The sequence below is a fragment of the Crocuta crocuta genome, unplaced genomic scaffold, assembly GCF_008692635.1.
Source record: "Crocuta crocuta isolate KB4526 unplaced genomic scaffold, BGI_CrCroc_1.0 scaffold581, whole genome shotgun sequence".
Classification (NCBI taxonomy): domain Eukaryota; kingdom Metazoa; phylum Chordata; class Mammalia; order Carnivora; family Hyaenidae; genus Crocuta; species Crocuta crocuta.
In genome coordinates this window covers 1,518,943-1,534,708 of record NW_027528635.1, presented here as the reverse complement: position 1 = coordinate 1,534,708, position 15,766 = coordinate 1,518,943, and the positions used below count along the sequence as shown (strand labels likewise).

General features: G+C 41.5%; 1 protein-coding gene across 1 annotated transcript; it reads left to right on the top strand.

Moving 5' to 3' along the window:
- The first annotated feature begins 12,372 nt into the window (after window positions 1-12,372).
- Window positions 12,373-15,345, top strand: LOC144224279 (uncharacterized protein CXorf66 homolog). Its single transcript, XM_077755185.1, has 3 exons — window positions 12,373-12,479; window positions 13,134-13,290; window positions 14,310-15,345. The coding sequence occupies exons 1-3, from the start codon at window positions 12,392-12,394 to the stop codon at window positions 15,187-15,189; spliced, it is 1,125 nt and encodes a 374-aa protein (XP_077611311.1). The 5' UTR covers window positions 12,373-12,391; the 3' UTR covers window positions 15,190-15,345.
- Window positions 15,346-15,766: the final 421 nt, after the last annotated feature.

Genomic DNA, 15,766 nt, shown 5'->3' with positions numbered 1-15,766 from the left:
CATCAATACACCTCCTGTGAAATAAGGAAGGAATGCAACTGAAGCAACTGCAGTCTCGGATTTTATTCAAAAAGTCTCTAGGGAAAGCCAAAGACAACAGGGGAGACGAGAGAGAGAGAGAGACAGAGAGAGAGAGAGAGAAGAGCATAGGAAACTTTATATTTAAATATAAATCCTCATTCTAAATCTTTGTTAACTTCAGTTCCTTTTACCCACTACAATGTGTTTGCCTCAACAACAACAACAAACAACAACAACAACATCAAACAACAAGGGGGCATCTGGGTGGCTCAATGGGTTAAGCATCTGACTTTTGCTCAGGTCATGATCTCATGATTGTGAGTTCAAGCCCCACGTCGGGCTCCGTGCTGACAGTGTGGAGCCTGCCTGGGATTCTCTCTCTCCCTCTCTCTCCCTCGTCTCTCCTCCACTGTCTCTCTCTGTTTCTCTCAAAATAAATACATACAAAAAAATAAGTAATTAAAAAAATTACAAGGCATATTAAAAGCCAAAAGACATAGTTTGAAGAGACAGGGTGAGCATGAGCATCTCACAACGAGATGGCAGAGATGTTGGAATTCTCAGACCGGGAATTCTATTTTATGTATTTATTTTTTTGAAATGTAATGGGCTATATAAATTAACAGAAAACAGAAAAACAATTGAAGCAATAATTAAATACAAGACCTTTTATTCTATTTTTTTAGACATGATTTCTTTTTTAAAAGAAACTTAACATTTATTCATTTTTGAGAGACAGAGAGCATGGTGCGGGGGGGTGGGGTGGGCAGAGAGAGAGGGAGACACAGAATCTGAAACGGGCTCCAGGCTCTGAGCTGTCAGCACAGAGCCCGATGCGGGGCTCGAACTCACAGACCATGAGATCATGACCTGAGCCAAAGTTGGCTGTTTAANTAGAACTCATAAAAGATCTGAACAATATTATCAACTTTTATGACTTAGGTGACCTTTGTATAAGAGTATACCCAACATTTGCAGAATATATTTTCTTTACAAGTACACATGGTACAGTCCCCAAGAGTGTTTGGCCAAAAAAAAGTGTCAATACATTTGAAAGGACCAATATCATCTAGAGTAAGTTCTCAAACTACAACTGAATTGAATTAGAAAAGAAAGAAAGAAATCTAAAAGCACACTTCTAAATAGTCCACGGATCACAGAAAAAAATGTCATAAAGAAAGTTAGAAAAAATTTTGAACTAAATGATAATAAAAATACAATCCATCAAAATATGTAGGACACAGATAATGTGGCATTGAAAAAAATATGTAATTATAATGCTTATATTAGAAAATAATGGCCTAAATTCAATGACCTAAAATTTCATCTTAAAAAGTTAGAAAAAGAATAGCAATGTAAAGCCAAAGTGAATAGATGGGAGGAAATAGTAAAGATAATAGCAGTTATAAATGAAATTGAAAACAGATAGCCAAAAGAGAAAATTCACAAAGATGGCTAATGGCTGTGGATTTCTTTCAGGAGGAAAGAACATATTCTAAAATTAAATAGTGTTTATTATTGTATATTCCTGCAAGTACCCTAAAAGCATTAATTGCACATTAAACAAATTTTTCTTAATGTTTGTTTTTGAGAGAGAGAGAAATAAACAGAGTACAAGCAGGGGAGGGGGAAGAGTAAGACGGAGACACAGAATCAGAAAGCAGGCTCCAGGCTCTGAGCTGTCAGCACAGAGCCCCATGTAGGGCTCAAATTCATGAACCTCAAGATCATGACCTGAGCCGAAGTCAGATGCTTATCGGACTGAGCCACCCAGGCGCCCCTGAATTGCACATTTTAAATAAGTAAAAAGTATGGCATGTGGATTATATCTCAATAAAGCTTTTTAAAAATTGGTTGTGGTTGCTAGAAAAGAACAAAAGGTAAAATAAACTCATAGATTTTGCAAAGAGAGAAAAAGTTACTAATAGCAACAAGAGGGATTATAAACATAGATCCTATAGCCATAAAACAATGTTAATGGATTTGACAAATAGAGAAGTTCCCTATAAAATCCTACTTAACAAAACTGACACTGTTTTTTTAAGTTTATTTATTCTGAGAGAGAGCGAGAGAGCACTAGTGTGCGTGTGCTAGCAAGTGAGAGAGGAGCAGAGAAAGTGGGAGAGAGAGAATCCCAAGCAGGCTCTGCAGTGTCAGCCTAGTGCCTGACTTGGGGCTTGAGCCCATGAACCATGAGATCATGACCTGAGCCAAAGCAAGAGTTGGATACTTAACCGACAGAGCCACCCAGCGCCCCAACACTGACACTTGATGGAACAGAAAATCTCAATAACCTGCCATCTATGAAGTAAATGAGTTCATTATTAGAAAATTTTCACACACCAAAAAATCTGAGACCTATTTCAAAACCTATCAAACATTTAAGGAAGAAGCAAAGCTAATCTTGCTCAAATTCCTAGAAACGAGGAGAAAACATTGCTCCTTGACATGTTTGTGTGTGTGTGTGTGTGTGTGTGTGTGTGTGTGTGTGTGTGTTTATCTTAGAGAGAAAGAGAGAGCATGAGTGAGGGAGATGGGCAGAGGGAGAGAGAGAGAAAGAGAGAGAATCCCAGGCAGGCCCCACCCTNGGATGAAGCCCACAGATAATGACCTGAGCCGAAATCAAGAGTTGGACACTCAAAAGACAGAGCCATGTGGGTGCCCTCACTTCTTGACAAGTTATGAGGCTAGAAGAAAATTAACACTAAAACCAGGGAAAGACATTACAACAAAAGAAAATTATCAAGTGATATTCTTCATGAACATAACAGAAAGATGTTCAAAAATATTAGCAAAACAAATCGCATAATATATAAAAAGTGTAATATATAATTACCACGTAGGATTTATCTCATAAAATTGAGGTATATATAACTTTTTAAAAAAATTTCTTTTAAATGTTTATTTTTGAGAGAGAGAGAGAGAGAATAGGGGAGGGGCAGAGAGAGAGGGAGGCACAGAATCCGAAGCAGGCTCCAGGCTCCAAGCTGTCAGCACAGAGCCCGACGTGGGGCTTGAACCCACAAACTATAAGATCGTGACTGGAGCCAAAGTTAGATGCTTAACCGACTGAGCCACCCAAGTGCCCCTGGTAGGTATGTATAACTTTTGAAAATCAATCTAAATCATTCAGTTTAACAGTAATATTCTACATCCTGACAGAACTTTGGGTTACACTAATGTTGTATGTGTCAAACACATAAGACTTATCTATGGGAGTTTAGGTATGTGTGAAACTTTTCATAACAATATGCTAAGAAAAAAGAATGACATAAATCTTTAAAAATGCTATAGAGAGATATAGAATGATGCTTGAATGATTCATAAGGCATACTATGTTTTTGAGTAGGAAAACACACTGCATAAACACATTGCTTTTCCCAAAGTAAGAAGCAACTAGAAAAGTGGATTCTATAATCCATATTTAAAAAGTGGGGCACCTGGGTGGCTCAGTCGGTTGAGCATCCGACTTTGGCTCAAGTCATGATCTCACAGTTTGTGTGTTCAAGCCCTGCATTGGTCTCTCTCTGCTGTCAGCACAGAGCCTGCTTCAGATCCTCTGTCTCCCTCTCTGTCTGCCCTTCCCCCCTTCTCTCTCTCTCTCTCTCTCAAAATACATAAACATCTTTTTTAAAAAGTAAAAAAAAAAAAAAAGAGGAGGAAGAAGAGAACTAATCTTAACAAATATTCAAACACATCCTAAGCTTTTTAATAATTTAAAGAGTATGATCCTGGCTCATGGATAGCTCAGTAGCAGAGAATACACAGTTGAGCTATATATGTAAATAGATACAGGAGATTTTTTTTTAAATGATACATTGCCATGTTTGTGGGTAAAAATCACTTATTCAATATATGGTTTAGTGTCCTCTGGGTAAGGGTCTAGAAAAAAAATAGGTTAGATCTCTTCCTCACACTTTATTATTTTTAATGTTTATTTATCTACTTTAAGAGAGAAAGGGTATGTGTGCATGTGGGGGAGGAGCAGGCAGAGCGAGAACGAGAGCAAGTGAGAGAGCGAGAGCGAGAGCGAGAGCGAGAGAGAGGGAGGGAATCCCAAGCAGGCTCTGCACCACCAGTACACAGCTGGACATGGGGTTTGATCTCACGAACCATGAGACCATGACCTGAGCCAAAGTCAAGAGCTGGATGCTTAACAGACTGAACCCCCCAGGTGTCGCTCTTCCTTACACTTTAAACCAAAATAAATAAATGCCACAGGTAGCAAATATTTAAAAATAATCAAGTCATAAATATTCCAGAAGGAACTATGGAAGGTTTTTCAGTAATTACAGGGTAGAGAAGGCTTATAAGAGTAACACAACACTTAGAGGTCACCAAAGGAAAGATCATTAAAATACTACGTTACAATAAAGTCCATGGTAAGGAGCACAGTAAACAAAGTCAAAAGAAATAGAAAAATATTTAAAATTTTTAAGAAAATATTTGTAACACATTATCAATGGCCATTTCACGTTGTAAATGGTTTGCGTGCATACATAAAGAAAGCTTAAAAACTCAGTAGAAAATTAAGCAAAGGATTGCAACAGACAAGATGGAAAGGGACTGAGTAAAGGAATGGAAATGAATGATTTTAAGGTGTTCTCAGAACTTGCTCTGCGATCGCTTCCAGACTTACTGCTGATGCCCAATACCACTTGGCTAGGTATTTCCTAGCATAGTTCTTTGCTTTGTGCGTCCACTTAAAATTGGGTCGAAATCCCAATGTCAGCCAGTCCCCAGAATTGTGCTGTTCGACAGGGCAACCACTATCCCCATGTAACTATTTACAATGAACTTAATTACATGTAGAAGTCAGTTCTTCAGTCACACTAGCTCTGTTTCAATAGTCACATGTGGCTAGGGGCTTCTCTACTGGAAAATGCAGATATAGAACATTCCATTACTGTGGAAACTTCTATGGAGTTTTTTTNCAGAATCTTGCTTACTAAACCTGAATATATCAGATTCCCTGCAGAAGCTTATTAAATACATTAACTTCTATCTCGCATGTAAACGGCATGCCACTGCTTAAAACCTGCCAATGATTCTTTATCATTTAGATTACGGGTGGACAAATTATGACCCCTGGGTCAAATCTAGCCCATTGGCTTTTTTTTTTTTTTTTCCTAGTAACATTCTACTGTAACACAGCTAGGACCATTCATTTACTTATTATTTGTTGGTGCTTTTGAATCCACGGGCAGAACTGAGGCAGAAATGAGTAATTGCAGTCAAGAAGGTATGGTCAGCAAGGCTCTATTTATTATCTGGCCCTTTGCAAACACAAAACAAAACAAAATTTTAAAAAAATGTTTGCTGGTCTCTGACTTATAGGATAAAGTCTAAGCTTTGACCTGGCCTACACGGGTAGTATCTAAGGTCTTACAAAATCTAGCCACTGACTTTCTTTTCATGTCATGACCCAGCAATGACCCATTTTGGTANTCTTGGGGTTGTGAGTTCAAGCCCCATGTCGGGTGTAGAGATTACTTAAAAAATTTTTCTTAAGGAAGAAGAACAAAAAGAAAACCACACTCTTTAATCTCTTTATTCTCTGACCACTGATTTTCGTGGCCCATGCCAATTGTTACAGACAAAGAAAGTGGGTTCCTCACCAGGACAGATTCAGAATCCTAATGTTTTTTAGGCATCTCTGATTTTTTAAATATATGATGAAATGTACACTGCCTATCACTTCCATGCATACTTTGGTCACTTCTTTACCACAATAATGCAATTGCCTGTTTACATGCCTATTTCCCTCAATAGACTTGGCGTTCCCAAAGGAAGGAAGCCTGACACTCACATCTCTGACTCCATAACAAGTACAATGCCAGCACCGAGTCAATGCTCAGAGAACGCCCACCGAAATAAATCTCCCTCCCCACCAAGAATTCATTTTCTGGAATGAGAAATTGGAGGGAAGAGGCGGAGGGGCCAGCTGTTGATCATTTTTCTCTTCTCCTGTGAAGCTAAAATCTAATTTCTGGTGCCCTCAAGGCATAGCAAAAAGTCTTTTGAAATTAACATATTATTGACTTCCTTTTATCATGGTTGCTTAATCTAGTTTAATATATTTTAATTATTTGTTGGTGAAATTCACATCTTGAGGTAACTATTATGTCAAGTACAAGTTTAAAAGTCTAATATACAGGAGAGATTGAGGGTGTTTGTATCTCTAATATGTTACTAATGGAATAAAAATAACTAATGTGATTCCAAATTACCTTTGGAGTTTGGATCAGATGTGGCTGGTAAATGATTTTTTTGTATGAGGTTCATTTATTAGGAATTTCCATGTAGTATGTATCCTTGTATTTTTATAGGACTGTGGGTCTGTTAGAACTTCGTTTTGTTCTAAGTATTCAGGACACAGAATAAACTGATTGCCAACCTTTGTGTGCAAGAAGTGGGGAGATTGTTTTGGGAAGATTTGTCCAATTGGATTGACTGGTGGCTGGTAGGGCAAGTTTTCAAGGTAGCAATTCTGGAATTTTAAGACCTATAAAAATCCACATTGCTCTCAAAATTTTCCCAGAGGAGCCTTCAAGTCACACCTTTCACACACATTGCCGAACCATGGATTGGGCGTAAGTCTACAATATTAACTCCTTATTATTGAATTCAACCATCCAGAAGCAAATTCGGCTCTTCCGTGTTGTCCTACCTGCGTATGTAACCGGAAACACATCTTCGTCCAAAGAGAAAGTGCTTCCTCCCCCAAGGAATCGTTACTAAGACGCTCAGCGTCAGAATAGTTTTGCCTTGAGACTCTGGTCTTAAAACGCTGGTGTAAGAGCAATATTGCTCCACTGGAAGTGGTGGCTTTGCTTTTTAATTCCCTTGAGTTTCTTCAAGTCAATCAAGGATGTTTTAAACACTTATGGCACATACAAACGTGAACAAGATGAAGTGGAAAGAATAGTTAACTCTGGCAACTTTGATCGATTCCCACGACGGGAACTCAATACGGAAGAAGTCTGACTACTCGGGAAGCCATTTAACCACTTACCCTTCAGAGCTTAGGTCAGATTGACCTAGCAGTTTTGCCAGGAAGGCCTGTTCAGTTTCACTGCTCATTCTATACCTCGACACACATAATGTTGCCTTTTCCTCCGTTTGTTGTTGAGTTATATAATGGAGGAGAGAAAAAAGTCTATTTTTAAAGCTGATTAGCCGGCCTCTTCTTAGGAGTATATTGATTTTATCTGCGAAAATAACCTGATGGTTACTTAACGTGGTTTTTTTTTTTAAATGTTTTTTATTTCTGAGAGAGAGAGAGCGCTAGCCAGCCAGCGTGAGCAGGGGACGGTCAGAGAGAGAGGGAGACACAGAATCTGAAACACGCTCCAGGCTCTGAGCCGACAGTCATCACAGAGCCCGACGTGGGGCTTGAACCCACCAACTGCGAGATCATGACCTGAGCTGAAGTCGGAGGCTTAACCGACTGAGCCACCCAGGTGCCCCTGATGGTTACTTAACGGGTGAGAGGTACAGCACCCTCCTGCAGCCCCCTGCCACCTTACACTTGGGAACGGGCTAGCCTGAGAAACATTTAAAAAGCCCGAACATCCTATCTAATAAAACGGGAGGGGTTGTTGTTATCCTGGAAAAATCCGAACACGACAAAGTCCAAGTGTTGATAATTAAGAGGGGAAAGAGGGACAGACAGGGTTTAGCAACAAGATAGGAAAACAGGAATCCTGAGGAGCAAAGTGCAAAGTTTGTGATCATTGGGGCACCCTAGTGGCTCAGTCGGTTAAGCGTCCAACTTGGGCTCAGGTCGTGATCTCAGGGTTCGTGAGTTCGAGCCCTGCACTGGGCTCTGCGCTGACAATGCAAAGCCTGCTTCAGATTGTCTCCTTCTTCCTCTCTGCCCCTCCCAGACGTGCATGCCTGCTCTCTTTCCCTCTCTCTCTCTCTCTCTCTCTCTCTCAAAACTAAAAAAAAAATTTTTATAAAAAGTTTGTTATCATCAGAATGGCCATAGCACTTAAAAAACAGAAATGCATAATTTAGATCGCAAGTAAACTGCTTTGCTGTTCTGTAAGCTCCCCTCCCTTACCCTGGCATCTTCCCCATTCTCCACACACCTGCCTCTGAGAGAGGTATTTTGGGTCGATCCAGAAAATGATGTTAAGTTTAGGGTTAGGATAAAACACAGAAAGTCTGTACCTGGATGTCTTTTTTTAAAAATTTTGCTGAATCTTGCAACTAGTTAGGATCCATGCCCAGATCCATATAGGGTGGAGAAAAAGGAACAACCACAAGAAGATACAGGCATGACAGAGAATTGAATGTAAGCAAGAAAACGTGGCAAGAGGTAACTAGGAGATCTGCACGCCCTTTGAGGTACTGGGTGTAGGATGGCGTCGTGGTTTTCCTCTGTAAGTCAGTCTGTAGAATTAAATTTTTTTAAGCTTATTTATTTATTTTGAGAGAGAGAGAGCACAAGTAGGGGAGGAACAGAGACAGGGAGAGAGAGAGACAGAGAGAGAGAGAGAGAGCACAAGTAGGGGAGAGACAGAGAGAGAGAGCACAAGTAGGGGAGGAACAGAGACAGGGAGAGAGAGAGACAGAGAGAGAGAGAGCACAAGTAGAGGAGAGACAGAGAGACAGAGAGAGAGAGAGAGAGAGAGAGAGGGCACACAAGTAGGGGAGGAACAGAGAGACAGAGAGCGGGAAAGAGTGAGAATCCCAAGCAGGCTTCACACCATCAGGGCAGAGCCCGATGTGGGGCTTGAACCCCTGAACCATGGGATCACGACCTGAGCCAAAATCAAGAGTCAGATGCTCAACCGACTGAGCCACCCAGGCGCCCCAGTCTGCAGCATTCTTAAATTAAATATGCAAAGGCTAGGGGACTTGAAGCTGCGTATCCAGAAGAAACCTAGGTTGTGATTCATTCCATGTTATGTATATTATTACTTTATGAGCTTCCCTCTCTCACTAGAGGAAACTCCCAGAAGGCTGAGTTCCCCACAGCTGCCAAGGGAACGGCGTGTGGCTATGACAGGAACAGCGGCTGGGGCAATTTGGAGAATCACCATTTCCCACTATGCTCCTTATTCTGAGTAAAGCCAGAGGGCTGCAGCCAGAACGGAGGTGCCTGTGGTCCCCCGGGTGGATTTGAGCCCCTGGAAATGAAAGCAAGTCAGTACTGTATCTGGAGACGACTTCGGTGCAGACAGCCGAGGCATGTCTGCAGGAGAGGGTACCGAGCAAAATGAGGTACCACTCACAGTGGAGCAAGAACAGTTTTCTTATTTTCGTTTAGATCATCATTTGCAAATAGATGTGCAGCTGTGTGTATGATTTATTTCAACATCTGGCTGTAAATTCATTCCCTCCCCCCACCCACCCCAAGGTCACTTTCACTTATTTTCTCTCCAAAACTTTTGTTATTCTGTCTACTCCTTTTGCCCTGTTCCAAGCTGGGAAATTACTTCAATGATGTAACTCAAAATTGTGCCGTTTGTCACTCGAAAAGCTTTACGACTATCCTTTCTACTGTCTGTCATATGTATAATTTTGCTGAGCCCAGGATTTGACTTCACGTGTTGCAAGGCTTATGTGAAGGGACACATTGCTTAGTAAGTCTAGCCATCGGCCCACCAGTGTCCCCTCCGTGATCCAGCTGCTGTCCTCGTATCAGAGTGTGTGTGTTCTGTGCTGGAAAGATGTGGCATTTAAAAATTACTGAAGGGGCACCTGGGTGGCTCAGTCAATTGAGCATCCAGCTTCAGCTCAGGTCATGATCTCGCAGAATGTGAGTTCAAGCCCCGGATGGGGCTCTGTGCTGACCTCTCGGAGCCTGGAGCCTGCTTCAGATTCTGTGTCTCCCTCTCTTGCTCTCTGTCCCTCCCCCACTTGGGCTTTCTCTCTCTCATGATCTCATGGTTTGTGGGTTCAAGCCCCGTTCTGTGCTGACAGCTTGGAGCATGGAGCCAGATTCAGATTCTGTGTCTCCCCCCCCGCCCCGTCCCTCCCCTGCTTGCAACTCTCTCTCTCCCAAAAGTAAATAAAACCATTAAAAACATTAAAAAAAAAAATGAGTGAAAATCCTCGGATGTCTTACTTGTGAATGAAAGGATTCAACGTGCCGTATGATCACTGTTAATATAAACAGATGCTCTCATTTCTGTTTCTCGTTTCAAACTCAGGCTGGAAAAGGTGGTGTGGAGAAACGTCCCCAGGTGGGGGTGGGGGCGGGGAGGAGGACTTTCAGGTAGAATGGAGAACATAAGCAAAGGAACAGACAGGACAATGAGAGAACAGGAGTTATTCAGAGGACTGCTAATTTTGTACGACAGGAGTAGGGGGTGTGAAGGAGAAGATGAGTGATGTGTAGCAGATATGAATAATAATTGTACAGAAGTAGTATTGATTGAAGAAGTAAGGGCAGGAAAAGACCAGACAAGGCATGAAGTTCGTCTGCGCCAAGAAATCAGAGCCCAACTTTCCTTTTGCTATATAAAGGTAGCTATTTGGCGCTATCGACGATAGCCAAAGTATGGAAAGAGCCCAAATGTCTATCAATGGATGAATGGATAAAGAAGAAGTGGTATATATACACAATGGAGTATTACTCGGCAATCAAAAAGAATGAAATCTTGCCATTTGCAACGACATGGATGGAACTAGAGGGTATTATGCTAAGTGAAATTTGTCAGAGAAAGACAGATATCATATGATTTCACTTATATAAGGACTTTAAGATACAAAACAGATGAACATAAGGGAAAGGAAGCAAAAAATAATACAAAAACAAGGAGGGGGACAAAACATAAGAGACTCTTAAATATAGAGAACAAACAGAGGGTTGCTGGGAGGGGTTGTGGGGGGATGAGCTAAATAGGTGAGGGGCATTAAAGTATCTACTCCTGAAATCACTGTTGCGCTATAGGCTCACTAACTTGGATGTAAATTCAAAAATCAATCAATCAATTTATTAAAAAATAGATAAATAAAAACAAAACTCAAAATTGGGAAGACAAATTAATAAATGAATGAATAATAGAAAGGTATTGCAAGACGGGTACCCTGGACTCTTCCTTCCCTTGGATTAGGCCTCAAATGAAGTCTCAACCCAGTGAAGTTTCCTTTCAGGTTTATTTTTGATGTCTGCATACAGTCCTCACAGCTGAAGACCACCTTCCTGTAGTGCTCAGTGCTTGGCACACAGACATGGCTCCTGTGTGCTCAGGTCTGGTAGAGTTCGGGACACTCCTGATGGCCATTCTAATACCACCGTCTAATTGTGGTGGCCGTGTCACACTGTAGGTAACTATGGAATCAGTATGTTGTACCTCTGAAACGAATACACTGTCGCATGTCAATGATTCCTCCATTAAAAACAATATGGAATTCAATAAAATTAGGGCACAGTAACCGAAATAAAATAAATACAAATAAATAAATAAGAAACCCTGTGGCAGCTACGGACTTGATTTCCTATTGGTATTACCCTCGTTAAAAAAAAAAAAAAAAACTGGGGCACCTGGGTGGCTCAGTCGGTTGAGTGTCCGACTTTGGCTCAGGTCATGATCTCACGGTTCATGGGTTCAAGCCCCACGTCAGGCTCTGTGCTGACAGCCAGCTTAGAGCCTGGAGCCTGCTTCAGATTCTGTGTCTCCCTCTCTCTCTGACCCTCCCCTGCTCACGCTGTGTGTGTGTGTCTCTCTCTCTCTCTCTCAGAAATAAATAAAAAAAAAATTAAATTAAAAATGGAACACTAATAAATAAATAAAAACACACCATGTGTTGAGTGTTGAAGACACTGTCTTTTTCCCATTGTAATTTCATTCCTCCTTTGTCAAAGATCAACTGGCCATCTAATTGTGGGTTTACTTCTGGGTCTCCTGTTCTGTTCCATGGATCTGTGTGTCTACTTTTATGCCAGGACCACACTATTTTTAAGGCTACTGCTTTGTAATATCTTCATTTTATGAAGAAGCAGATTCTAGAGACTTATGCCCAGGAGGAGTTAAACCTATAACACGTAAGAACTACTACTACCAGACTGCAGAGGGCTTCCTCACCATTTCATGAGGAAAAACAGCTCTGCAATATCTAAGCAATCCCCTTTCCCCTCTTTTCCCTCAATACCTCCTTCTGTGCTTGAAATAATGCCCCACCCAGACTTTTTGACTTGAATTTGATAGAATATTTGATGGGAAGGAGAAATAAGTTGTTAAAAATCATTTGATAACATTTATACACATAAGCCTGTGCTTCTTCATGCTAAGATTCTGTTGTCACATGATGTCACAAATGGTAATGATGTCATAAAGCCCTACAGCGGGCTGAGCCACATCATATACAGTAGTTTCCTTGGGAGAAGGAGCATTTCAACAAATCCCTGGACATGAATCTTTGCGTTTATGTCCTCCTTTTGTTCGTTTGGGCAAACAGTGGTTTAGATACGAACCGAAGCGATGGATCTCCTACTACAGGTATGTGCCTAGCCTTAACCTTGAGAAATTATGATCTATCCTATCATATACACTTGAGCACTTAACCAGACGGGCAGGCTGTGTTTCAGAAAGCTGCTGTTGGTTGGGTGTTACTAGGAAACTACCTGAGAGTCTTAGTCCTGTGTGACAAACCCAAGGAACATAGAAGCATAAAGAGTACAGACATATTGACTCCCTTCACTCCCCTTGCCCACCCAGTCCACCAGCCTCTGCCCTCAATCTGCCCTCAGTGTGGCATGGTGCTTCACACAGAGTAGGCTTCAACATGAGTTTTTTTCTGGCCCCATCCCCCTCGCCACCATACACATTCACACACACACATTCACACCCAAGTACATTCACATGCGCAAGACATACACACACTCAGAAACCTAGGTGATGGGGTGGGCAAGGCACGATGCAGGGATAACCCATGTAACTGTACTGAGGAGCCAGAAATGACTCCCAGATTTGCCTTCTAGACGGTGGCTGGGGCAGTGACACAGGGAGGAAGCTAACAGGGGAACGCTTCCCAGGCTTTAAAAGAATCACTGCTGGAAAGAGTGGATTTTGACCTTGAGTGGCAAACGGCTATCAAATGCAAAAAACCTGGGTGATCTAACACATTTTCTGGTGATATCATCTCTTTGACAGGAGCTAAACACGTCGAATCAATGGACACCAAACAGGAGAGCTTGTGGAAACGTCTACTGGTTATCATAATTGTCATTGTGATTATAGTTTTCGTATTTGCCTGCTTTTGTTTCATCTATTACAACTGTTGGGCTCATGAAACACCCAAGGCAGGAACGTAAGTTTCACACCCTTAAATTAAGAATGCAACATGTGTGTAGACGTAGAGTGGAGGTTTCATTGTTGTTGTGGTTACTTCGTGTGAACCCTAGACTTCTACATCTTGTACGTGGCTCCCTTCACTTCAGCTCTGAAATATTCTCAGGTACATTACCAATGTGAGCCTAGTCTAAAGCTATCTCCTATTGAGGGTTCAGCTCAGCCCCAGTCTATTAATTTCATTATAAATCGAGTCTAGGAAAAGAGGGCTTGACTATCTGACTAAAACCCTGAGAATAAAGAAGCAGAGGGAGAGGGAGTTGGGTCTTTCCATTCCCAAAACAATACAACGTCTTGGATAATCTACCATGTTAAGACCTAATGGCATGAAACATTATTCACCATTGGTGTCTCATTATCTCAGTCCCTGCCTTTCATATAGGAGGATCGGGCTGGCCCCGATATAGTAGTTCCCTAAATTTTCCCAGTACAAGGACTGATGACTACAATATACCCGTGCTCCATCCCTTCAGTGTTCCAGGGATATTGTGACTATAAATCAATCGGCATGGATAGACAATGCGATGGTGTAAACATGATAGAAAAGGGTGACTCTGGGTAAAGAGTTTAGTTTTATCTTCTGACACGTCGTGACAGCTGTGCAGAAGTTGCTTATCAACTCGTGACCTTTTGGTAAAGTTTAATTCTTAGACAAAGTGAAATTCTCTCTGTCCTTCTCAACAGTAGACTTGAAACCACTCTGTGTCTTTTTGTATGCAGGCTGTGTGGTTATCTAATGTGGCTGAAAAAGTAAAATACTCTTACAAAAATAAAAAGTGTTCAGCATGAGTTCATATCTGTAACCTGAGTCATGGCTTCCCCGCACTCTAATTCTTACTGCGCCCAATTTTCCTGCTAGAAGCAAGAAAAAAAAAGAAAAAGACCAAAGTCTAAATTGACATAGTACCTGTATCTTCTGGTGATAGCAATAGTACTTCTGTTTCAAATTGTCAAATTTTAAATTTTCTATGTTTTCAGGAGAAAGAAAGAAGATGCGCCAGCCCTGGCAGCTAGACCACCATCCAAAATGTCATTCAGCGACTCCAAGACCCCTAGTCCGTGCAGTCTAGAAAAAGAATCCCTGCTATCTAGTATAGACAAGGTATCTAGTGTCTCAAGTCTAGAAAAGTCCTCCATACCCTCCAGTGCAGAAAGATTAATCAGGCCCTCGAGTCCACAACACCAAAGTCTGTCACCTGGTATACCAAAGGTAAACAAGCCATCAAGTCGAGGAAAGAAAAGGCCATCATGCTCAGACAAAAAATTCCAGTCATCTCACCTGGAAAACTCCTATAGATCACGCCACCTAGGAAAGCACTATCAGCCAGCTCGTGCCCATAAGCCAGTTGATCAGGCAGCCTCATCCGATCCAAAGAAGGCAGTGAGCCCTCTGTGGCCAGCAGGTGTGCAATATGTAGTCACGCCCATCCCGTCACTTTGTCTACCCCACCCGCAAAATCACATCTCCTCACCCAAGCCATCCACTGTGCAGACGCTAACCAAATCCCCCAGACATCAGAAACTCAAAAGGTCGGTTTGTGGGCGTAGGGCAGACATGTTATTTAGGCCTGAATTAATCAAGGCTTGCCAATGCTATAATGAAAGATGCCTTGTGTGTCAAAGTTCGGAGCCTTTGGTCAATAATGTTTTTGAGGCAAAGAACAGAAATGCTGAAAACCCACTTTATACAGGTGAAGTGAAGCATTTTCCCCAGTCCTTTCATAAGGCAGATTACAGAGACAATGTGAGCAGCAGTGATATTATGATATATGACAGTGATGACAGTGATAGGGAGGTCACCATTCTTTTCAACATGACAGGCGACGAGATCATCCCTGAAGGCATCCAAGATAATTAAGGACTCAATACACACAAGAACCACCTGTGAAGAAGCAAACTTACACCAACTATATGCTCACTGTCTTTTAAAACACTGATAGTGGGAAATCTACTTGCAATCATTATTGAGATTACTCCTAGCCATCTTGGAAGCAACTTATTTAACACACAATAAATAAATGCATGATGTATCACATGATTGTACTGTAGTTATTATTGTAATTTAGGGGCATAAGGCTATTTTGACGTATCTGATGGAGACCTGGTCACTTGAGTGGGAACCAGGTGCATACGTGCACCGCAAATCTAAAAAGGGATGGCAAACTACATGGAGGGACCTGGAAGGTATTATGCTGAGTGAAGGCAGTCAGAGAAAGACAAATATCATATGACGTCACTCATATGAGGACTTTAAGATACAAAACAGATGAACATAACGGAAGGGAAGCTAAAAGAATATAAAAACGGAGGGAGACAAAACAAAAGAGACTCTTAAATATAGAGAACGGAGGGTTACTGGAGGGGTTGTGTGGGGGGGGGATGGGCTAAATGGGTGGGGGGCATTAAGGAATCTACTCCTGAAATCACTGTTGTGC